This window comes from Lycium barbarum, chromosome 6 (genome assembly GCF_019175385.1).
Source record: "Lycium barbarum isolate Lr01 chromosome 6, ASM1917538v2, whole genome shotgun sequence".
NCBI lineage: Eukaryota > Viridiplantae > Streptophyta > Magnoliopsida > Solanales > Solanaceae > Lycium > Lycium barbarum.
In genome coordinates, this window is record NC_083342.1 from 126,524,732 (window position 1) to 126,549,184 (window position 24,453).

General features: G+C 35.0%; 2 protein-coding genes and 1 non-coding gene across 4 annotated transcripts; 1 reads left to right on the forward strand and 2 right to left on the reverse strand.

Moving 5' to 3' along the window:
* Positions 1-1,059: 1,059 nt before the first annotated feature.
* On the reverse strand, positions 1,060-3,424 carry LOC132598723 (basic blue protein-like). Its single transcript, XM_060311757.1, has 2 exons — positions 3,155-3,424; positions 1,060-1,414 (listed from the first exon to the last, which is right to left on the reverse strand). The coding sequence occupies exons 1-2, from the start codon at positions 3,336-3,338 to the stop codon at positions 1,215-1,217; spliced, it is 384 nt and encodes a 127-aa protein (XP_060167740.1). The 5' UTR covers positions 3,339-3,424; the 3' UTR covers positions 1,060-1,214.
* A 3,612-nt stretch (positions 3,425-7,036) lies between these two features.
* On the forward strand, positions 7,037-7,109 carry TRNAK-CUU (transfer RNA lysine (anticodon CUU)). Its single transcript has one exon. It is a non-coding gene; the product is annotated as a tRNA-Lys (tRNA).
* Positions 7,110-11,260: 4,151 nt separating this feature from the next.
* Positions 11,261-24,350, reverse strand: LOC132598724 (sterol 3-beta-glucosyltransferase UGT80B1). Of its 2 annotated transcripts, XM_060311758.1 has the most exons (15): positions 24,123-24,343; positions 22,825-22,896; positions 22,457-22,541; positions 22,069-22,208; positions 21,606-21,676; positions 21,101-21,182; positions 16,716-16,817; positions 16,107-16,162; positions 15,652-15,686; positions 14,449-14,665; positions 13,454-13,669; positions 13,065-13,124; positions 12,893-12,932; positions 11,823-12,044; positions 11,261-11,444 (listed from the first exon to the last, which is right to left on the reverse strand). In XM_060311758.1, the coding sequence occupies exons 1-15, from the start codon at positions 24,186-24,188 to the stop codon at positions 11,388-11,390; spliced, it is 1,521 nt and encodes a 506-aa protein (XP_060167741.1). In that variant the 5' UTR covers positions 24,189-24,343; the 3' UTR covers positions 11,261-11,387. The 2 variants fall into 2 exon arrangements, with proteins under 2 accessions (XP_060167741.1, XP_060167742.1); XM_060311759.1 differs by lacking the exon at positions 11,261-11,444 and having other exon boundaries at positions 11,969-12,104; positions 24,123-24,350.
* Positions 24,351-24,453: the final 103 nt, after the last annotated feature.

Below are 24,453 nucleotides of genomic sequence, written 5' to 3' on the forward strand. Positions count from 1 at the left end.
ACTGAAACGTTGACCATCTGAACCCCCGAACATAAGATAAACTGTGCCATTTGAACCCCTCGTGCCAGCTGGGCACACGCGTGAAGCTCACTGCTTTAAATAGAGCGTGAGAAACCAAATTTTTTCTTTTTTTAAATTTTTAATCATTAAAAATTAATTTTAACAAAAACTCTATTTAAATAATTTAAAAAAATTGAAAAACCCAATCCATCCTCTCCAATAGCCCACTTCACCGCCGCCACTGCCGCCGCTGCCTCCTCCGCCTCTGCCTCCTCCGCCACCGCCGCCGCTTTCTTTTTTTAAATTTTTAATCATTAAAAATTAATTTTAACAAAAACTCTATATAAATAATTAAAAAAATTGAAAAACCCAACCCATCCTCTCCGATAGCCCACTTCACTGCCGCCACTACCGCCTCTGCCTCCTCCATCGCCGCCGCCGCTTTCTTTTTTTAAATTTTTAATCATTAAAAATTAATTTTAACAAAAACTCTTTTTTAAAATCTATTTAAATAATTAAAAAATTAAAAAACCCAACCCATCCTCTCCGATAGCCCACTTCACCGCCGCCACTGCCGCCGCCGCCGCTGCTCCACTTCAAAATCTATTTAAATAAATCTCCAAGGAAAAACAACACCATTTTTTTAATTATTTAATAGATTTTGAAGCGGCGGGGGAGGAGGCGGCAGCGGGGGCGGCAGCAGCGGCGGGGGCAGCGGCGTCGGCGGGGGTGGCGGCGAAGTGGGCTATAGGAGACGATGGGTTGGGTTTTTCAATTTTTTTTAATTATTTAAATAGATTTAAAAAAAGAGTTTTTGTTAAAATTATTTTTTTTTGTTGACATGACTTATTTTTATTGATCTATTTTTCCATGTCATAGCAAGTGAGCTTCACTCGTGTGCCCAGCTGGCACGAGGGGTTCAAATGACGCAGTTTATCTTATGTTCAGGGGTTCAGATGATCAACATTTCAGTTGGAGGGTCTAAATGAAAAATCAAGACAAGTTCAGGGATCCATCTATGACTTTGGCTTAATACTTCATATATTCGCGAGACAAAAATTTCCAGTAGAAGTACCAAAAGTTCATATCAATCCATTATTTCCCATATGGTAGTAGACTAGTAGTACACCAACATAGCTGACATCATAGAAAGTTTAGTAGACTTTAAGTATATACTGTAGCAACAGTAGATGATCATGTAGGATTCATTAGTTTCACATGGCAAAGACAGAAATCTTCATTCCAGATTGGCAGTGACCAGCAAAATTGCAGATGAAATAGTTCTGTCCCTTGGCTAGCTTAACCTTGTCACCTCCTTTGTTATACACTTTGGCACCTCGTGGTGTGCTGCATTTGTTGTACCCATCTTTGTTCACTACCACAACGTTGTGTGCACCTGACTTATAGTTGAATGCTACAAACCACGAGCACATACAAACACAGTTATATATAGTACTCTAGCGGTCAATAAAGTAATTTCTTCAAATCACAATAGAGATAGTAAGGAACACTTGATAATTTCAGAGTTACCTGATACAGAATGAAAGATAAAAGATATCAAGTGAAATAATTGAGGTGCTTATAAATTTATCCGGTTTCCACCGTTATATAAAAAAATATATAGTGGCCAATTTGACGCTAGTTGATGTTACTATTTATATGCACCGGCATGCGAGTGAAATAAGTGTGTCTGACACGAAATCTTCTACAAAATCAGAATTGGTTGCAACATAAATGCTTTATATATAATTATACATCATGTCTTAATGAACACCTCTTGGTCAGAAGTCCTCTTGGTCGGTTGTAATTATCATCAACCGCATTAACGTTGCAGCACTCAAATAGACCTCAAAGAATTCTTATTATTAATGTCACTGCCATTACACAAGTGGGAAAGTGAAATCTTTTAAGTGACTGTAGAACAATCAAAGTAATCTTTACTTCAACATTTATATATATATATATTAAATTACTTCAGCATCTTTATACACATTGTATGGATAGCTAAAAAACAGTGTATGGAAAACAGAAAAGTAACGACCTCAAGAATCTGTTCTTGTATGCAAGTATACATAATTTTGCACTATCAGTATTATATCTAACTTGTTATAAAATGTTGTTTCAGCAATTTCTTAATTTAACTTACCAAATATAAAGTTACTATGAACAATTACTCATTATTGCAAATCATTTTAATTTGATGGTGCAAAAAAATTTTTATATTGTCGGTGCACAAGAGAATTACTTATGTTTCTTCTGCCTTGGTTTGTTCAAAGTTACTTTAACATGATTATTAAGATAAGAAAAAGATACGAGCCACCTAATAGGGGTAGCTTTTAGGAAGTTTGTGGAGATCTTACAAAACTAATGTCGAAAATGCTAAACATAAGCTGACATGCAGGTAGAATCATGCCTTCGATTTAACGTTGAAGATATTTCAAGAAAAATATAGTTCTATCGATCGAGTTACCCTTAGAGGGTCAAATCACACTTAAAATAGTAAAACTGGGTCCCATGAAATACAACTTTGGTAGTTCTTAAAATGTTTTAGGATAACATTTAAAAACAAGTCAACATTTTGGGACAACCTTAAAAAGAAAACAAACCACTTATTTTGATAGGGAAGGAGTAGTATATTTTGTGTCTTCCCCTCTAACGTTGTCCCTTTTTAACTTAAAATCGAAGTCCCACAAAAAAAAAAAAAAAAAAAAAAAAAAAAAAAAAAAAAAAAGGACGTGAGTCGTGAGGTCAAGGCACTTAACGCCTCCATGCTTTGATCTAAATATTTAGAGCGTGGATAAAATAATCAGAAATTACAAACAGATTCAAAATTTAAATTTTACGGGAACTTGAGTTTGGAATAATATCCCAACTAAATTGATTTCCGTGTTCAAAAATTACTATTTGTACTTCATATTTAATGAGTTTTTCAATACATATATATTTATATACAAGGTATATGAGTCAGGGTCGTTAGATTTGGATAAACTCACAACTCACATACTAAATCATTCAAAAGCTAACTTGTGAAGTGAAAATAAACATTAAGTCTAACTCAAATCAAAAGTTAACTAGTAAAGTGATAATTGTAGAAAATCATATAAAAAGACACTAATACTATATTTCTTGAGACACTCAAAAAGCAGGTGCTTACCAAGAATATCACCAGCCCTAAAGCGCTTGCCCTTAGGCCAACCAACAGAGTTGAAAGACCACCCACGAGAACCTCCAACTGTATACACAGCAGCAAGAGCCACCTCAGTCTGAATTAGCACCACAATACACAGAACGAACACCACTTTCATTTTCATTGCACTGCTTCTTCCCTGACCAGACATATCCTCACAAAAACAAATGTTAAACTAATTAAGACACTAAAACAAATCTTTGTATATATGACAGTGTGTATATTTAGTTAAGCAAGTAGCTCCCATTTTATAGAGAAAACTATGATGATGGTCTTTGAATTCTTTACTGTTTTTTGTCAAGCAGTGCAGCGTAGGTCCACAGAACACTGCCTCGAAAGTAAGACAAGGGACAGGTGGACATAGTTATGGTTTATGGGTCATCATTAAAAAAATAGTTTATGTACTACGTAAAAATGATATTTACACAATCATATCACTTCTAGATTAATATAGGTAAATTTTATGATGAGCATTTACCTATAACTTAGTAAAAAAGCTAACTAATACATTTATATTATACTGATAATAATGTAAAGAAGGAGGTTTATACGTGTATATAACTTGAATTAATAGAAATAAAGAAAGGATGAGTACTTAAAGGATTAACGTCGTTGGTTAAGAGACAATCCGCAGATTGTACTACGTATCATTGAAAATAAGGCATTCAATACTAACTACCAACCCACTATTTTCAGATATAGTCAACATTATTTGTCAACAAAGTGGGCGAATTAAATAGTGTAGAAGGTCAATAAATTTGCAGGTTTGCAGAATTTTTAAAAAATTTATGTTTGCTTTTTCTGCCTTAGTGGATTTAATGAGCTATGGAAAGTGGAAGTAGGAAGGGAAATTAGAAAAAGAAAAGGCAAGTTACCTTTTATTTTCTCTTTACTTTTTTTGATAGACTTGTAAATGATTTCATTATTTTTAGATACTTATACTAATTAAAATGAAATAAATTATCAATTGTGTTGAGGTGATAATTAAGTATCTTTAACTAGAGATTTTGAGTTTAATCCTTGAGAATGAAGTTATCTGTGATATGAAATACTTTGCCCCAAAGTGAGTACCACTAATCTATATATAATATAAAGCTAGGCATAGACAAGGTGATGTGGCACCTCTCTATGACCTCCATTAGTATTTATCTTTTTTCTCCTTTTTTTGACTTTTTCTCTCATTTCTTTCAATTATTTTATTTTGCAAAATCAATTTCCATAACTCATACCTCTTCATTACATCAATTGTCCTCTTAATTAGTATTAGTAACATCCATAACACTCAATCCTTTCATATTCATAACTCCCAATTATTTAATGTGCAAGTTTATGACACCTTAAATCACACCAATAGAAATTTATATTGAGATTGTTGGGTGGCCTCTATTTCGTTTCTGAGGAAATGAATGGGTCACAGGTTTGCTATAAATTTTTGATAAACTTTTGAGGTGCTTAAGAAGTAAAAATTTTGCTGTATCATTTTGTTGTTGTGTAGATGTTTGTTATAGATGATCACGTGGCTTGAGAAATTAGGGTTGGAGTTTTTTTTCCTTATTCCTTCATCTGTTGCCTCTTTGGCTGGTCAAATTTTTAACTCTTTTGATCTGATTTTGCATGCAGATTACAAGATATATATATATATATATATATATAATGAATGGTTAGACATCCTTGCATAGTTCGACTTTACGTGGTACAATGATTCGGTATGCCTAATATTATTATAACTTTGTTTCTGTTTTTCTCTTTCCCCATCTATGTGTGGTATTGTAAATTAGTACTTACATTTTCTAAAATATTCTGATGAGAATTTTATTGCTTTTGCGTATTCATTTATAGCTTCTAGAACCAATTATGAGCTTTGGACTTACTTGATTATCCGGCGAGGAAACGCCCCATTAAGGTATGTTGCAACCATATATTTGATATTATTTTTTTGGGTTCTTGATGATATGAATGAGAAATTCTTTAAAAAAATGATTTAACTTTTTCTCTTTGCTTCTCTTTGTATTTTTTAAAGAATTTGATGATGTTATGTTGATATCCGGGTCCATCTTTCCCCTTTAACTTATAATTAAGTATTCTTTAAATTTTTATTTGCTTAATTAACTTAATTTTTCAATTTTCTTTCTTTGATGATAAGGTTCACTTATTGTGTTTTCAGGCCAGGATATTTTCAAAGTTTAGAAGTAGGAAAGGAAGCCAACGTATACGAGCATGCTACTTAAGGAAGAGCTAACATATTTGAGCATGCTACTTAAGTAAGTATATATATCCTTCCTTAGTCATATGGATCAACTTTTAATAACCATAATGATAGAACATGAGATTGTAGATTAATTTGTAATTTTCAAACATACAATTTAATTAATAGAAAAGTTGTTTATTGATATGTAAAATTATAATCTTCGAGTTTTTCATTTTTTTGTTTTGTTGTTAGAAGTTCTCAAGTTTTTTTCAAAATTCCGAGATCATTATTATGGTATGTTGAGTTTGAACTCTTTGAGTGTTGTTCCTTTTGGACTTTGATTCATCATTTACTGTCTTCATCATTTATCAAGGATTGAATTTTTAGTTTTGGCATTGAATTTTTCTTTCTCGGTTAAAACATGGCAAGGGATATTAATAAAAAAATCTTGATTTAAAACATGACAGTGAAAACTAAAAAATGAGCAATGCTAGGAGGAATTAGTTGAAATATAAACTAATTTTTATGATGTTGCATAATATTAGTAAAAGGTGAAGGAGAATTGATTTAATTACTCAAGCAAAGATAACTATTTCAAGGATATAAATATGAAAACGAGAAGAAATAAATGCGTAAACAACAGTTTATAACTAATGGTATATTTGTTAAATATCTAAATTATATCTTAAAGAAGAATTATATATGCAATTTTAGACAATATATATGGTTAGATCATAAATCTCTTAAAAATAGAAAGAGTACCGCTATAGAAAAAGAGCACAAATTTGCAAAAGTTCATAAAGCATATAATTAAACTCCAAATGGATTACGAGGTTTCAAGAAATTTTGGTATGTTTTAAAATAATGATTTTATTTATTACTGGAGTAAAATTATTTTTATATTACGTTATCCTTTCTTTCTCTTTTAGTTTTTCTAATGGCAAATTATTGGGTCATTTATTGTTTTGATTTTTTTTTTAATTTTGGTATCAGGTCGATGCAGTATTCGAAGAGAGAGAGAGAGAGTTATTCTCAATAAATCTATAGTTTTTATATTTATTAGCACGTTAATTTATTTTTTATGCATTTATGTTGTATTTTCCCCTTTTCTTGGTAGAAACATTAAACTAAATGTAAACATAATATATATAACTTTATTTACTTATTTGCGATAATTTTTTTTTATATTCGATGTTTATAATTGTAACGAAAAATTATACTTCATAACCGCGCGAAGCGCGGACCATTTCACTAGTTGTAAAATAAAAACGAAACAAACTGTCCGTTCAACTGCTGAATTGAATTCAAATGACCTTTGGACCACTACTGCTCAGTACTCGACCTCTGATTTTTGAAAAAGTAAACTTTTTCACCCTCTATCTGAGCCCACCAACCAAACAATAGATTTTAGAAAAACTGGCCGTTTCTACTCCATTTCTCCTCCACATTTGACTCTTAAGTTTGGTGTAAACCCTCAATACATAAAATTTATATTATCTCTAAGAAGGATGCCCATAGGTTTTAAACAAGGATCATGCATATGGGAAGGCTCTATAGTATGATCTTAGATTATATTTTACTTTTATATTCAAACTTCTCTTTATTTAATTAAACTTTTATTAAATAGAATGATTAACTTTCTGCAAACATTCTAACAAGAAGCCCGTCTAGCTCAGTTGGTAGAGCGCAAGGCTCTTAACCTTGTGGTCGTGGGTTCGAGCCCCACGGTGGGCGTTTTTAAATATTCAATAGATAACTTTTTTTTTTTTTTTTGCCTATATTAAGTTCAATTTGACATGTTATCTCATGAAACTTTCTTTCTTTTACTGGTAACTTAAGTAATCTTATGAACATAAAACAGAATTCCACATAAGAGTTAGTATAATTTAAGGAGTCCAAGTAGTCCTCTTTTAACCCAGTCAAGAAATTTGGAATTTAATATATTAGTTCAACTATCAAGCACCCTATATTAAGTTCAATTTGACATGTTATCTCATGAAACCTTCAAGTTCAATTTGACATGTTATCTCATGAAACTTTCTTTCTTTTACTGGTAACTTAAGTAATCTTATGAACATAAAACAGAATTCCACATAAGAGTTAGTATAATTTAAGGAGTCCAAGTAGTCCTCTTTTAACCCAGTCAAGAAATTTGGAATTTAATATATTAGTTCAACTATCAAGCAAAGGGATGTCTGTAGGGATCTAATAGCTCAGTTAGTTGGCTACCTGAACTTTCACCTTGTTGGTGAAGGTTCTAATCCCACGTCGTAATCCTCTCCCCGTTTTCCCTTCCCGTAATGTAATAAAAATATATTATTATTATTTTTTTTTAAAAAGGGGGGTGGGCGCTTTTAAATATTCGGTAGATAACTTCTTTTTTTGGCATAGCTTTTCCCTATATTAAGTTTGATCTGACATGTTATCTCATGAAACCTTCAAGTTTGATTTGACACGTTATCTCATGAGACCTTCTTTTTTTTACTGGTAACTTAAGTAATCTTATGAATATAAAACAGAATTCCATAGAAGAGTTATAATGTAAGTAGTCCTCTTTTAACCCAATCAAGAAATTTGGAATTTAATATACTAGTTCAACTATCAAGCAAAAGGGTGTCTGTAGGGATCTAATAGCTCAGTTAGTTGGCTACCTGAACTTTCACCTTGTTGGTGAAAGTTCTAATCCCACGTCGTAATCCCCTTCCCGTTTTCCCTCCCCCTAATGTAATAAAAATATATTATTATTATTTAAAAAAAAAGGGGGGTGGGCGCTTTTAAATATTCGGTAGATAACTTCTTTTTTTGGCATAGCTTTTCCCTATATTAAGTTTGATCTGACATGTTATCTCATGAAACCTTCAAGTTCGATTTGACATGTTATCTCATGAAACCTTCTTTTTTTTACAGGTATCTTAAGTAATCTTATGAATATAAAACAGAATTCCACAGAAGAGTTAGTATAATGTAAGGAGTCCAAGTAGTCCTCTTTTAACCCAATCAAGAAATTTGGAATTTAATATACTAGTTCAACTATCAAGCAAAGGGGTGTCTGTAGGGATCTAATAGCTCAGTTAATTGGCTACCTAAACTTTCACTTTGTTGGTGAAGTTTCTAATCCCCACGTCGTAATCCCCTCCCCGTTTCCCCTTCCTCTCCCCCTAATGTAATAAAATCAATTTTATTTTTAAATAAAAGGGTGGGCGCTTTTAAATATTCGGTAGATTCTTCTTTGGCATAACTTTTCCCTATATTAAGTTCGCTTTGACATGTTATCTCATGAAACCTTCAAGTTTGATTTGACATGTTATCTCATGAAACCTTCTTTTTTTACTGGTAACTTAAGTAATCTTATGAACATAAAACATAATTCCACAAAAGAGTTAGTATAATGTAAGGAGTCCAAATAGTCCTCTTTTAACCCAATCAAGAAATTTGGAATTTAATGTACTAGTCCAACTATCAAGCAAAGGGGTGTCTGTAGGGATCTAGTAGCTCAGTTGATTGACTACCTGAACTTTCACCTTGTTGGTGAAGGTACTAATCCCCGCGTCGTAATCCCCTCCCCGTTTCCCCTTCCCCTCCCCCTATATAATAAAAAGGGAAAATAACACTCTATGGCATTTTGGGTAAAGTATTTACCCGAAATGGCCATAGTTTTTTTTTAAAACATTTTGTAGCCTTAGTTTTTTTTTTTAAAACATTTTGTAGCCTTCATCCTATTTTTTTTTTTAAATAATTACCCGAGATAGCCACCCCCCTTTCCCCCATATCAAACTCCAAGATGCTATTTTTCCTTCCAAATCTCTTTCTAATGTTGGTGTCTTTTTAAGGGTAAAGTGTCTATAAAACACATACATTATGTTACACTTTTAACACTGTATAAACACTGCATAACACTGTAGAAGTGCATATAAACAACTCTTATTGTAATAACCCAATTTTTAAATAAGGGTTTAGTTGGTAATTTTAGCTAAAGGAATTTAAAAGAAAAGAAATTCGTAATTAGAATTAAAGAGAAAATAGAAAAAGAAGCAATTTAGTGAAAAGGAAAAAAGAAAAAAAAAAAGGGGCTTTAAAATTCTGATGGCTAAGCCATCAGACGTGAATCACTAAATTGCTGAAAGAAAAAAAAAAGGGACAAAGGAAAAGAAAGGATAAAAACAAGAACTTTCATCCCAAATCATCAAGGTAATGACTCTAATTTTTTATTTAAGTTTATTACATAATTATGAGTGAATCTTTATGGTGAAATATGGGAGTATTTTGAGGAATTGAGAAAGTTTAGCTCTAGGGTTCTTCAACCAAAATCATTGATTTGAAAGAGAAAATAGCGTCGGATTTTAGACTTCTATATATCGTTGGAATCCTCTCGTTAAGGCCTTTCCGAAAACATAAATCTTGTCGGGTTTTGAACACATTGACTAGAGGGCGTTTTCATCTTTTAAAATTTGACTTTAACCGTTTAAGCCTCTAAAAATATAGAAGTGGTTTACCCTAAAGGTTTTGACCATTCTAAATCTGTTTTTGTGTAGTTTGAGGCAATCCGGAGACTCGAAAACGCAATTTTGATTTATTGAGAAGTGTGCTTGAATTGTGAATTTGAGGTAAGTGAGACTTTAAGCTTTAGGTACTTGCTTTTCAAAACCCGTTTTAAAAATATGTTTTGTCTGCCTGGTCCATGTGTCGGGGCGAGCGTGTGCTTGGCAGAATTGGTGGTCCTTAAGGCCAGCCGCATATACTTTATTTTCAAATAATCCAAAACTCTCTTTATAAATTGTTTTGTGATGTGATATAGCTGTGAGCCATGATATTGAGGCATTGTGTATGCTTCCCTTAGCATTGTGTATGCTTCTTGATTATATTGGGGCATTGTGTATGTTTCCCTTAGCATTGTATATGCTTCCTGACATATTTGGCACATTGTGTATGTTGTCGTGGATTCATGATGTTGATTAATGCTTTAACTGCCACTTATGACAGTTCGTAGTGTAAATTGTGTTGAGATATATAATATATTTGATAAACAGTGGTTTGGACCTTGGTTGCTATTATATAATGATATATTCATGTGCATAATATTTTTGTGCTTGTTGTGTGTTTGTATTTTCTAACACTTGTTCCAGGGGTATTCGAAGTGGCGGGTCGAGGATCTTACTAGGTTATATCTATGTATAACTCACTCCTTACCTGCATGTCCATGCAGATACTGTCGTTGAGAACGAGACTGGTAATTGAAGACTTCGTGAGTGGATTCTGTTGCTGAGGTGAGCCACCGCATTGTTCGTGAAGGCAGTCATTTCAGCTTTATCTAGTTTATTTCTAGTTATTTCTTTTATTTTGGGTTTACATGCCCGACACTCAAACTCATGTAACTCTGTTAGATGCTCCATGGTCTTAGCGTGATATGTGAGCTAGAGATTCTTTTTTATCTTAGCGTTAGTTGATTTTCATAAATCGATTATGGATTTGGTTGGCGACTATTTCGCATTTTTTTTATCATTAATAACGTTGTTGGACCTGCACTTATTTTCTTTTAGTTGCTTTTGTAAATGATTAAGAGTATGATATATGGTTCGCCTGGCGGGTGGTGTTTACTGGGTGCCAATCACGTCTAGCGGGTATTTTGGGACGTGACACTTATACGTTATTATACAATTTTATACAAGGTTTATACATTGTCTGCAGTAGCTGTATAAAGTTGTACATTGTTGTATAATGCTGTATATACAAGCTGCGGCCATAATTTGTTGGATCATAGGTTTGTAATTTAAAAATATGGCTACACATATATAATTTTGTGTGCTAAATTGTACATTACTGAAATTCTCCCTAATAAAAAATAAAAAAAATCATTTTTTTTTTAAAAAGGGGTGTCTACAAAAGTATGACAGAAAGAGAAAACCTTGATGATAACTGATAAAATGTTGTTAAATTGCTACAAAGGAAGAAAAAATCCAGTACTGCTATCATCCTATATCCAAAAGAACAAGAAAAAAAATATTAGTACCAGTATCATCGACAACTTCTTAGCTCTTCCTTAATGAGACGAACTGCTTCCGATACTCCATCCTGGATATTTTCCAAAACCAAGTACGATATTAGCAATCTCGCACTTCAATCTCACTGTTAAACTGAAGTAGAAAACACTACCTATTGCTCTTCTTAACAGTGGTAGCAGCTAGAATGCAAATAATACTATAATGTAGCTCTAACAATATTAGTAGTAGCAGCAGCGAGTGGTAGATATAGAGCGGGTTTAACTGAACTCACTACTTTCGACTCGATTCACTTTTATACATGCGCAAGAAAATTCAAGAATATAAATACTTATATAATAGTAGATCACATCTGCTCTGGGCACGTTGACAGGCAGCAGCAGCATGCAAACCATTATAATGTAGCAATATAAAGAACTTCCATTTATTCGTCATAGGGAATTGATCTTACCTCATTGGACAATTTATTAGATATCTGCAAAGCACGGGTTTTGACTTCAGAAGACTGCGCATAGCCCAAGGCTCTCACAAGCATGTTTGCAGCTTCCTTGATGTAGAAATCCTCGTCTTTATCTGGCACCAAGTGTTCTCTTCTCAATGGCTCAGGGGCAACACCAAGCCAATACATCCTCTCAGCCCAGTAGAATTGATCCAGCATAAACGGGCATATAACCTGCCGTTATGTACAGCAGACATCATGTAGGAGAATTTGCACCAATTTCCGACCTTTTACCTTCACAGAACTAAAATCTTAACATCGAAATCAACCAGATTTCACCACATCAATCGAAACATTGCATGACATTTCAAAATATAGATCCAACTGGTAATGCAATTATACGTTAAGTGAACGAATATACATGATGGTACCAAATTCAACTTAGACAGTGTTAATCTTTCTAAGCGTCCTTTTCTCAGTAATCAATATATTACAGCAACAACAACTACGCCTCAATCCCAAACTCATTCAGATTGCTACATAAATCTTCACTATCCATTTCGCTTCATTTAGATCAGTCTCATTCCAATATTCAATAATTTATGTTCTCTAGCAACATGTTCTCTACATCTTCAACAGGCATATGAATCTATTTTAGCAACACATGACAATTTTACTAAAAAGCAATGATGCAATCTTCTGTGCTAGATGAAATCTAATTCCTCACTGAAAGTCAATCACAGATCCGAGCTACAATAACTTCTCCGATGGGATCTCTCTCATATTTTCACTCTAGCAAGAAAGACTTGCTACTAAAATTATAAATAAGATGGTAGTCAAATGAAGATTCCGCAGATCTAAACCTTATAAAGAAAAAAAGGAATCAAGATTCTTCCTACATATGCCAAGATTTTCAGACAATGAATTGCTTTCAAGTTTTCAATTTAATCAGTACCTCACTTAAACCCTGCCCATCACATAAATTAAAAACCATACAAGTCTTTCTGTCCAAAAACACAACATTGGTTCCAGAACTAGTAAGGGGTTGACATAAGTTGCAGAAACTCAATGATGAAACAAACCTGAGGAACTCCAGCCTGTAAAGCAGCAGCAGTGGATCCACTGGTGATATCGAGACCCAAAGGGCAGCAAATGCATTAATGACAAGAAAAGGTGCACAATGGTTAACAGCATAACCCCTCACACATAGTGAGGAAGAGAGGAAAGTAGAAAGAAAAATGGAAGACATCCAACCTTCCACCGTGATGAATTGCAGCAGCACACCTTGGAAACAGCCAGTTGTATGGGACGGAACTGTGGAAAAACAAGCAGATCTCAATGACAGGAACAACAGTATATGATGTTTCTAATAGCTTCCTAACTGTTAGTTTGAATCTTAAACATGGAAATTAAAGATTACATATTGCAAATAACCTAAAACCATTTGTTATAAGAAAATGGAACACGGTGGTCCGTTCTGCATCTTTTTGAGCAAAAACATAATCCAAAGCATAACTGCAGACTTAACATTCCCTCTATCAGAATTTTTAAAGACTCAAGTGGTCCAAAGCATAACTGCAGACTTAACATTCCCTCTATCAGAATTTTTAAAGACTCAAGTGGGTCCAATATAAAGAACTTACCCAGAGAAACAAAAGAGTCGGCCTCCAAAAAGAGAAATTCCTTCATTACTCCGTTGTGTTTGTTCCGTACAAGAGGATGCTTCCTTGGCATAAGAGTAAATTGCAGCTTCTAAAGGCTCATAGCCAGCTGAGAACAAAATAAATCTGCTACCTGATATGTTTAATGCAGTTCCAAGCACCTGAAGGAATGCACGAGGGTTCTTCAAGAAACCCATGCTGCAGAACAAACCAGAGACAAGTTCATGATAAGAAGGTGTTCAACAATAGCACAAAGAGTAATTAAACAAAATGCAACTAAAGTCTGTCCTTCAGAAAGTATACATGTTAGAAACATAAAATGAAGGAATGAAATTAAAATTTCACGAATCAAGTTGCAAAACTTAGTAACAACATTATCTAGATTGTGAGATTTTGTTATAATGTTCTATTAATGTTATGGGGGGAAAACCTAGTTTACAAGAGGTATACCAAAAAGTAGAAAGCCTAAACAAAATCTACGAAAGACATAACACCTATGGTTATGGGAACTTTGTAGGTGCTCTACGCGTTAAAGCAAAAATAAAAGACAAGCTCTAAGCTTTACAAAGCCATGTTCTATTAATGTTATGGGGGGAAAACCTAGTTTACAAGAGGTATACCAAAAAGTAGAAAGCCTAAACAAAATCTACGAAAGACATAACACCTATGGTTATGGGAACTTTGTAGGTGCTCTACGCGTTAAAGCAAAAATAAAAGACAAGCTCTAAGCTTTACAAAGCCATGTTCTTCCTTTTCAAAAGTTCTCTTATTCTTTTTCCTCCATAGTACCCACATGAGTGTCAGTGGCACAACATCTCATGTCCTGCTTCTCCTCCTCCTCCTGCATGTCCAACTGTGCATCACTCCTTTTCACTCTTCCAGTATTGCTTTATAAACACCGCAGTTGGCTTGCACTATTGCAGTGCATTAATAACAGAGCTTTGCATGAAAACAAAATCATCAAAATGGGGCTTCACCTTCCAATGGAACTCAGACCTATGAAAACAGGCAGCTCTCTAGCAGGAACTTCAATGAAAAACTGCAAGCTGAGGTGGGTAGAACACAATTTGTTTTGTTTATTTGAATTCCCTGAAGAAACCGATGCAGAGATTTCTGCACAGTCATTGCATGAAAACTGCCATTCCCAAGGAGGAAACCAAAAGCCACAAATCCTCACTTTTGATGGCCAATAACCTAATATATTGAAGGTTTTCACTGATCAGCTTAATAGCAACAGAATAATAGCTTTACCAATAAGGCTTCGTCAATTATCACTTTTTGCATTGACAAAACAATCTAAAGCAGGCAGCTGACCAAATTTTTTCTTTTCGTAATTTTACAAAGAATATAGTTTGGTTATCTTACAAAGCCAAAGTTCGGAATTCTTGTAGCCTTAAACTCAATAGACTAGCTGAATTTGTAATATAGCTGGATTTACCCTAAAATAGAAAAAGCAAAGTGGCTTTCAACTAATGTGTACGATTGGAATTTTACAACTCAGAAGAGGAAAAAAAGGCACAGACATATATTCTAAGAACCCATCAACTTGATTCCTTACAACACCATTATTGCAATTCCATCACCGCTATTTTAATCAGAATATTATTGTAATCATGCAGCTCTACAGATTTAAGTAGTCATGTTACAGAAGGTGAAATATCACCAAATGGGGGAAATGTATATGTAAATTACCAGAAGAATGCAACTTGTAAAACTTCATTTAAAGTTATATATGCAGGACCAAGTCAGTTTGTATTAAGAGACAACTTCCAAATATTTTCAAACCAATGACTATTATAGAATTTATTTCATATTAACCACCTTTATGAAAGTATAAGTGAGTAGGAAAAAAAGTGATAAAATCGATTCTGATTAATAAAAATAATTTGATCAGAAAAAGTAATTAAAGAAGGTGAAAATCACAAACCAAAACAGGCCCTTAAAGCTCACTTGCTAATAGTTTTCGAAGAAAAATGTGTCTCTTGGGCCAAGTTTTGATTCTTGAAAAGTTTCAAGCAATATTAAAATAAATGTCACATGACTTGAACAATTAAACGGGATCCAATTTTAGTAGCCCAGTGGCTCGGGCAATTAAATTTTGACATTTTATTCTCGTGCCAGGGAAATTTCTACATGGAACTAAGAAGAGATCTCTATAAATATCTCATCATAAGCCATACCAGGGCATTCAACAACTTCTCTGCTAAATCCATACCTGTGATCAAGCCACAATATGTCAGAAAGTGCAATAACAGTTATCCTGTTACAATAGATAGACACATGGAACCATATACACCAAGATGCCAATAACCTATAGGTCAAGATAAAATACCAACTCGTTCGATTTGGAAATACTTTGAAAAAATACATCTTTACACAATTTTTCCTTGTTCCTCTGTGTAGAAGGCAAAATGGTTAACGGAACACCAAATCTCAGTTAAGCTTTCTATGGACTTCTCAAGATTACCAGAAAGCCACAATCTGAAAGCACTTTCTAAATAAATTTTGGAAAAGCTAGTAAAGGCCCAAATTAATTCTTTTCTACACCATTAAGATTTATCCTACTCTTATCTTCTAGAACTCTATAGTGGTCCATCGTTCTATAGATGTTTTTTAGCTGGTACAATTATCTTACAATAGTAGAGGAGACGGAAGCCTCTCATGAAACGTCGGAAGACCTGTTACAGGGTCCTGCATCCAAATGAAAGGAAGCAACAAAATTAACAGAGATTCAATCAGAGGCGTATGCAGCCTATAAGGTTGGGGTTCAACTGAACCCCAAACTTTGGACGCGGAGCCTAAATTTATGTGTAAAAAATTATTAAAATTGCAATAAATAGTGGATATGAACCCTTAACTTTAAAAATATAATGGGTTCAATGCTAAAAATCTATAGATTGAATCCATAAAATTTAAATCTTGGATCCGCCTCTGGATTCAATAGGGGAGGGAGCACTACTCGCCTTTAACCACAACACCAGTGACCCCAAACAATTCAGTTTATGGTAATATGAATTGGCTACTGGTTTTTATTTTGCAAAATCTAGGTTCCATACAGTTTTCAGTTACCAAAAAAACCGAAATACCTGATCCCTGTTTCACTAAATAAACCAAAAAATTGAACCATGTGGTTCAGTGATCGGTTTGTCCCTTAAAGCCGAAAATCTAAACTGAGTGAATTCCCACCTCAAACTTCAAAGGGGAAATTTTGGAAAATTGTCATTGGCTGGAGTAAAGGACACACCGTAAAAGGAAGGGCACTCAGCTTCAGGTCCAGACTTCTCCACGAGCCCCAGTCCTCAGTGAAAAGTGGCCACATCCAATGGATGACATCATTCCAGCAAACCTACTATCAACAAGTATGCAAAAGCCACGACTCATACAATTGCTGTCTTTAGTCAAAGTAACAACAACATACCCAGTAAAATCCCATAAAGTGGGGTCCGGGGAGTGTAAGTGTACGCAGACCTTACCCCTACACCTTGGGAGGTAGAGAGGTTGTCTTTAGTCAAAGTAAATAAGACTAAAATGCAGGGAAGGACTACTATAACATTAACAACCTTACAGGGTTGAAACAAAGTTAAAGACCAATCAGCCGGTATTAGTATATAACTGCAGAAGCTTCTACCATGGGCACAAGATATGAAATGTAGTAGGGAGATTGAACTAGAATCACAGCGATAAGTCCATGTATTAACTCACCTGTACATTTTAAATGAAAATTGGAACTGATTTTCCCAGAGAAAGTAAACTAATATACTGTTGATTTGGTATTAATGACTAAGATTGAGATGTTGATTTGATATTGATGATTAAGATTGATAGCTTAATTTTAGGAATATATTGTATTGATGTGAATGATTAGGAATTGATTGTGTAATATTGTCTTTCCTTATTTAGTCTTAGAACTCATGTATAAGTACCCATTCTTATGGATTGTATATTCATTCAGAAATACAAGAAGCCCTTTCTTCTTGCTAAAAATCTTCATGGTATCAGAGCCATTGCTGCCTTTTTGAGGTGAGTTTTCTCCCTCGCAGCACTAGGGTTCCGTGTTTTATCAAAGAGGTCAAGTTTTTCTCTCTCTTTGTGGCTGTCCGCACAAAAAACTCCTCCCGTTCAGTTCGTTTCTGGATTATTTTTCTCTGTTGGGTCCCTGGAACATTCTGAGCCTATCCCTATCAGTTTTGATTTTTTCCGATCACCGGAATTAGGATTCCGGCGTGGCAGCCAACTTTCCGGCGATTTTTTTCTGGAATTTTTTTTTTCAATTCTCAGGTCATAGGCCTATTCTAACCCTTCCCATCCAGATAATATGGGTGACACTACTTCTGGAGAGACTTTGTCTCAAGATGAAGTTCAATATCTTCGCCGTCTTCTGAACAAACTTGGCTCTTCTAATGTTGCTAGCCCCAATTATGTGCAGTCAGGTATTGCTTTTAATGCTCAGCTTAATTGTTGGATTATTGATTCTGGTGCGAATAGACACATGACAGGCTCTTCTAAAGGCCTTCAAAATTACTCTCCTAGTCCCAAAGGAGATTATGTCAGAATAGCCAATGGCTCCCTAACCCCTGTCTCTGGAACAGGTTCAATCTTTTGTACTCCTGATATTACCTTATCATCCATTCTTCATGTGCCTGATTTTCCTATTAACCTATTATCTGTTAGCGCTATCACCAAAGAACTAAACTGTAGTGTCAAATTCTTTCCTGATTATTGTGTTTTTGAAGACCTTCATACAGGGAAGAAGATTGGCAGTGGTAGATTGCATGATGGCTTATATTTGATCGATGGAACTCGAGACTCTGGTCAGGCCTTTTTTGTAGGAAATAAGGATGTCAACCGAGAAATAATACAGTGGCATAGACGGTTGGGACACCCATCTTTTTTTGCTTTAAAAAAGTTATACCCTGGTTTATTTTCTAGAACTGAGTTTGAATCTTTGTCTTGTGATGCATGTGAATATGCCAAGCACACTAAAAACTCTTATCCTCTAAGTGACAATAAAAGCACAATTCCCTTTTCGACTATTCATTCTGATGTCTGGGGTCCTACTCAAACACTTTCTTTGTCTGGTAGTCGATGGTTTGTTACTTTTATCAATTGTTGCACTAGAATGACATGGGTATATCTGTTAAAAGACAAAAGTGAAGTTTTCTCCTGTTTTAAGTTTTCATAAGATGATTTGTACTCAGTTTGAGGCTAAGATAAAGATATTTCGAACTGACAATGGCACAGAATACATGGATAAAACTTTTGGAGCTTACTTGGAGTCTTTTGAGATAATGCATCAAACTAGTTGTCCTTATACTAGTGCACAAAATGGGGTTGCTGAAAGAAAAAATAGGCATTTGTTAGAAGTAGCAAGATCCCTTTTGTTTACTATGAATCTGCCGAAGCCTTACTGGGGGGATGCCATTCTAGTAGCTGCCTACCTTATCAATAGAATGCCACTTAAAACTCTTAATTTCCAGAGTCCTTTAGAAGCTTTAAAGGGTAAAAATGACTATAATGTTCCTCCAAAGATATTTGGGTGTGTTTGCTTTGTTCACGCTAGGAACTCTAGGAAACTTGAACCTAGAGCTCTTAAATGTGTTTTTATTGGGTATTCTCCAACACAGAAAGCGTACAAATGTTATCACTCTCCTTCTAGGAGATTCTTTGTCAGTATGGATGTTACCTTTCGGGAATTTGAGCCCTATTTCAGTATTACACCATCACCTCTTCAGGGGGAGAATTATAAGGAAGAAGAGATGGTTTTTCCTAGTTCTATTGTTGAAACTACTGCCACAAGGGAAAGTGAAATTGGAGAAAGAATTCAGGGGGAGACTATTGAAACTACTGCCATAAAAGAAAGTGAAAGAATTCAGGGGGAGACTGTTGGGCGTTTGGATAGGCCTGATTTGATTACTTACTCAAGGAGAAATAGAGCAGAAGAAGCCATCATGCAACCTGCCGAAGCCGAACCTTCTTCTTCTGGTGAATTATCTATACTTCCTAATGAGTTAGATTTGCCTATTACTCACAGGAAAGGAGTCAGATCTTGCACTCAACACCCTTTATCTAACTTTGTTTCCTATAATTCTTTATCGCCCTCCTATAGAGCCTTTTCCTTGTCTATTTCCTCTGTGTCTATTCCCCAGAATTGGAGGTAAGCTTTTGCAGATTCTAAGTGGAAGCAAGCTATGATGGAAGAAATGAAGGCCTTATCAAAGAATGAGACTTGGGAACTTGTCGCATCACCACCAGACAAGAAGTTGGTTGGTTGCAAATGGGTCTTCACTGTAAAACATAAAGTTGATGGTTCCATTGAAAGGTTCAAAGCAAGATTGGTGGCTAAAGGATTCACTCAGACTTTTGGAGTGGATTATCAAGAGACATTTGCTCCTGTTGCAAAAATGAATACTATTAGAATTCTTCTATCTTGTGCAGCTAATCTTGACTGGGACTTGCAACAGTTTGATGTGAAGAATGCATTTCTTCATGGAGACTTAGAAGAAGAGGTGTACATGGAGATTCCTCCTGGTTTTGGTACTGAACAAAGTCAAGGAAAGGTATGCAGACTGAAGAAAGCCTTGTACGGATTGAAGCAATCTCCTAGAGCGGTTGCAAACCAGTAGAATCACCCATTGAAAGCAATCACAAACTACAAAGCGGAGTTGGAAAGTCAGTTGATAAAGAGAGATATCAGAGGCTAGTTGGAAGACTCATTTATCTCTCTCACACTAGACCAGACATAGCCTATTCAGTCAGCCTAGTGAGTCAATTTATGCATGATCCTCGAGATCCTCATATGCAAGCTGTCTTTCACATCTTGCGGTATCTGAAGTCTGCTCCAGGAAAAGGTCTACTTTACTCCATACATGGTCACCTCCAAATAGAAGCCTTTACCGATGCAGATTGGGCTGGGTCTTTAGATGACAGAAGGTCTACATCCGGTTACTGTACACTCGTAGGAGGAAACTTGATCACTTGGAGAAGCAAGAAGCAAAGTGTAGTTGCTAGATCAAGTGCGGAGGCAGAATATAGAGCTATGGCCCAGGGTGTTTGCGAACTTTTGTGGTTACAAAAGTTACTAGAAGAATTGAGATTGTCTGAAAAAAAGAAACTTTTCTTGTATTGTGACAACAAGGCTGCAATCAGTATAGCTCGAAATCCAGTCCAGCATGACCGAACAAAGCACGTTGAAATTGATCGACACTTCATCAAAGAAAAAGTCACAAGTGGTGTCTTGAGTTTATTCCACGTGTCATCAGAAAAACAACTAGCTGATGTGTTTACTAAAGGCCTCAACAAACGGACTTTTCATACACTGGTTTGCAAGTTGGGCATGTGCGACATCTTTGCACCAACTTGAGGGGGAGTGTTGATTTGGTATTAATGACTAAGATTGAGATGTTGATTTGATATTGATGATTAAGATTGATAGCTTAATTTTAGGAATATATTGTATTGATGTGAATGATTAGGAATTGATTGTGTAATATTGTCTTTCCTTATTTAGTCTTAGAACTCATGTATAAGTACCCATTCTTATGGATTGTATATTCATTCAGAAATACAAGAAGCCCTTTCTTCTTGCTAAAAATCTTCATATACCAAGTGGCTACAGAATTCATCAAGTACCTTATCAGCAGGAGCGTTCTGAAGATGGTTATATAAATCTGGATTCTCTTTGCTAAATTGCCGTTCAAATGATGAAGGAGCACTACATTGAATGAGAGGACGAGCTAAAAGTCAGAAAAACAAGCAATACAGCTTCTGCATTAGTACCCAAACTAAGGATCCAGAAATTTCAAATGCCCAAGATGCTTTAGAATGAACAGATGAAAGATGAGCAAATTTTACACATAAGTAAGGTATTCATGAGTTAAAATGCTTGGAGTTCCTGATATTCCTAAACAGGTCTACCTTACTAGTTAGAAGGAAAATAAGTGTATGTACAGAACAAGAAGTTCATCGAGAGATATTCATCAAGTTCATTGCCATATGGAGCAAGTCCATGGTATACCAATGAACAAGTTGAAGGAGCCATAAATTGTTGTAACTTGTAATGCATACTTGAAGAAAAGAGGTGAAGACAATAAGATTGTTATGGAAAGAAGCAAATTAAGGAAGTTTCTCTTGCTACCTATAGGGAACAACATAAGGAGCAACCACAACGCAACGGACCTGAAAAAGCTCTGCAAGACTCCAACCTTCCTGGAACTCAAGTAATAGAGGGGAAAAAAGAAAGCAGTGTGACTTTCACAATATGAATTCTCACAAAACTCTCACAGTTAATCCACAGTTCTGATATTTTTGCAAAATTTCACTGAGATTATATACCATTTAAATCTGTTCCACTCTGCTCTATTTTTCTTCTCACTATTTTAACGCCATAGGCACTCATCTAATTGACAATGACTTTACTACCATACATACAAGTGAAAGCAATTCACACCCTCCCCCCTCCCCTCCACATCCACCTCCCCCAAACTGTCTACCCTTGTAAGGGGATAGACTCTCCAAGCTCATTTTGATGAAAGGAAATCTCCTCTCCTAAAACAAACACTAAAAGGGATAAAGAACAATTAAATGCCCAGAGAATTTACCAGAGCAAAGAAATTAATAACAACAACATCACCCTCCACTGAGCCATCTCCAAAGATATCCTCAATGATCGAAGTACATTCATACCTATGCTTCTGGGTAATTTCCCTTTTGTGGACAGAAAAGGACAACTCTGTCTTACCTGATCATAAAAGTAGCTATAAGAACTTGTCAACATACTGAAACTGGTTGTCATATTTGCATAAGAGTTGTTGTTGAAAATGAGAATAGAACTTGTATCCAAGGCATAAGCTGAGTACCATGCAGTACTTGACTCGTGGAGATTAGGATATGAATAAACATAATTTTTAGATAAGGAAAAAGTATAGATAAGGAAAAAGTAAGTAAAGACAAGAATAAACATAATCAAACTGGGAAAAAGTGACATACCATGGTGTTCAAGAGGGGAAACAACAGGTGGCGATGAAACTGGTATATCCATAACTTTATTTGCTCTCAAGTGCACCCTCAAGTTCTGTCAGGAAAAAAAGGAAATAAAAGAAAACTCTGAAGCATTCAGCCTCAACTTTCTGACATTTCACATATTTATTATGCTACAAGAAAAAAGGAATTTGGCTGCCATATCCAGCCTAAAGGTTAAATTATCTGGGTTTCTTTCCAGGGCTTGCTGAAATCAACCGAGACGACATTATTTCAACACAAATACATGCAAAGAAGAAAAACAACATGCCAAGAAGCACTCTCCGCTTAAATTTGTGGCAACAAGAAATAGATGAGAACTGTTGTGCTTTGCTAACCTTATGAGCTGAATGAGTTATAAAAACAACTTGATATTGCTCCTGATCACAAGCAAAAGCTGCAGCAACAGCCTGTTCATCAAGTCATTTATTAAAAATATATCCAGTTCATGGACCAAGGAAAAGAAAACCTCTATATAGGTAATTTATGTTTCATGCAAACATTTTTAACTAAATCCAACGTCTAATGAGAATGGAGAAGGGAATATACAAGGCCCCTCATGAAATTCAGCACTAGAAGATAATCCAAAACTTTGTGCCTACAGCTTCAGTATCTATAGAAGCCAGTACAGCATAAATCCAGAAATAGAAACTACATGAACTTGATCATAGTTCAACTCAATTTAATATCTAACTGGTTTTGCACATCTTCTCTACTATATGATAAACAAACATTGTCCAAAAAGCAAACCTTATGAGTACACTTATACTTCTAATCAGTTGAACTAGAAATTCATTAGTTACGTCCTGTCAATTTACACAGAGAACTCGCATAGTTCCGGTTCCCGTTAAACATAGCTCTGAATGTATCCCATAGTTCTCGACATTATTAGTGGACATTTTGAGGGTGAAGATCTCCACTGGAAACACCATAGATATGGCCAATTTGCTTTGCTTTTCTAGTTTCTTTCATTTCAAATACAAAATGAGTTGCTATCTCTGTAGCATTTTCTTTTGTTGCCTAAACACTTTTTGTTTTTCCAATAATACAATCAGTTAAGTCGTTAACCATGCAGCATACTGAATGTGTATATGGTAGATCACATGATCTTCTGTTTCTAACCACATTACATACACTATTACATCTGAAATAAAGTTAAGTTCTGACAACAGAATTATGTTTCCTCACATCTAATTCATAGGTTTGCTCATTGTTTTCTAGAATGTTGCTGGAATATCAAAAATAAAGTTTAGCAGCATCCAATTGAATGAGAATTAGTAATCTTTCTCTCAAAATTCAAAAGTCACAATTCTTGCCACTATGGGTAGCAAAACAGATACATAGGTTAGCTTTTGAATGGAGTAAAATATTCTTCTTGGACAACGTCAGGGCAGGGACGGAGCCAGTAAGGGGGCAAGGGGGTCCGCCAAAAAAAATACTACATATACCGTGTTAAAATTATTAAGTATTTTTTTTTATGTATATATAGTAGCCGATGTTGAAGCCCTTAGACTTCTTCGTGGATGCCCCATTGGGTCAGGGGCAAGAAATTATTTCAAGATTGAAGTGAAATAATTAAATCTTGGATAAAATTCCAACTAGTTGCAATAATAAATATGATAGCATTGTTACTTACAGCAAGAGGGTAGACATCGCCTTTAGTTCCAAAAGCCATGAAGACAGCCGTTGGTTTGTTCCTCATCTTTCTTTGCCCCCACAAATCAAAACGGTAACTTGATTCAGTTTAGGCCTTAATCAGAAAAGAATTATCTTTTTCGCCTTTATTCTTATTATATATATATTATGAGAAGTTAAGACGGTGAAAGAAGAATAGTATTAAGGTGAAATCAAATACTTCTGCTGTCCATTTTTACTGTATTGGCTTATACGCCCACTCATAAATACAATGACCTTACTATATCACTCATTACTAAGTTCATTTAATAATTGAAATTAATTAATCATAC

Excerpts from the sequence above, each read along its gene's own strand:
- LOC132598723 (XM_060311757.1), bottom strand. The coding sequence starts at position 3,338 with ATGTCTGGTCAGGGAAGAAGCAGTGCAATGAAAATGAAAGTGGTGTTC. Across the intron at positions 1,415-3,154 it reads TAGGGCTGGTGATATTCTTG|CATTCAACTATAAGTCAGGT; the intron begins GTAAGCACCTGC and ends CGTGGTTTGTAG.
- LOC132598724 (XM_060311758.1), bottom strand. The coding sequence starts at position 24,188 with ATGAGGAACAAACCAACGGCTGTCTTCATGGCTTTTGGAACTAAAGGC. Across the intron at positions 22,542-22,824 it reads TAACTCATTCAGCTCATAAG|AACTTGAGGGTGCACTTGAG; the intron begins GTTAGCAAAGCA and ends TTTTCCTGACAG. Across the intron at positions 21,677-22,068 it reads TTATTAATTTCTTTGCTCTG|GAAGGTTGGAGTCTTGCAGA; the intron begins GTAAATTCTCTG and ends CTTGAGTTCCAG.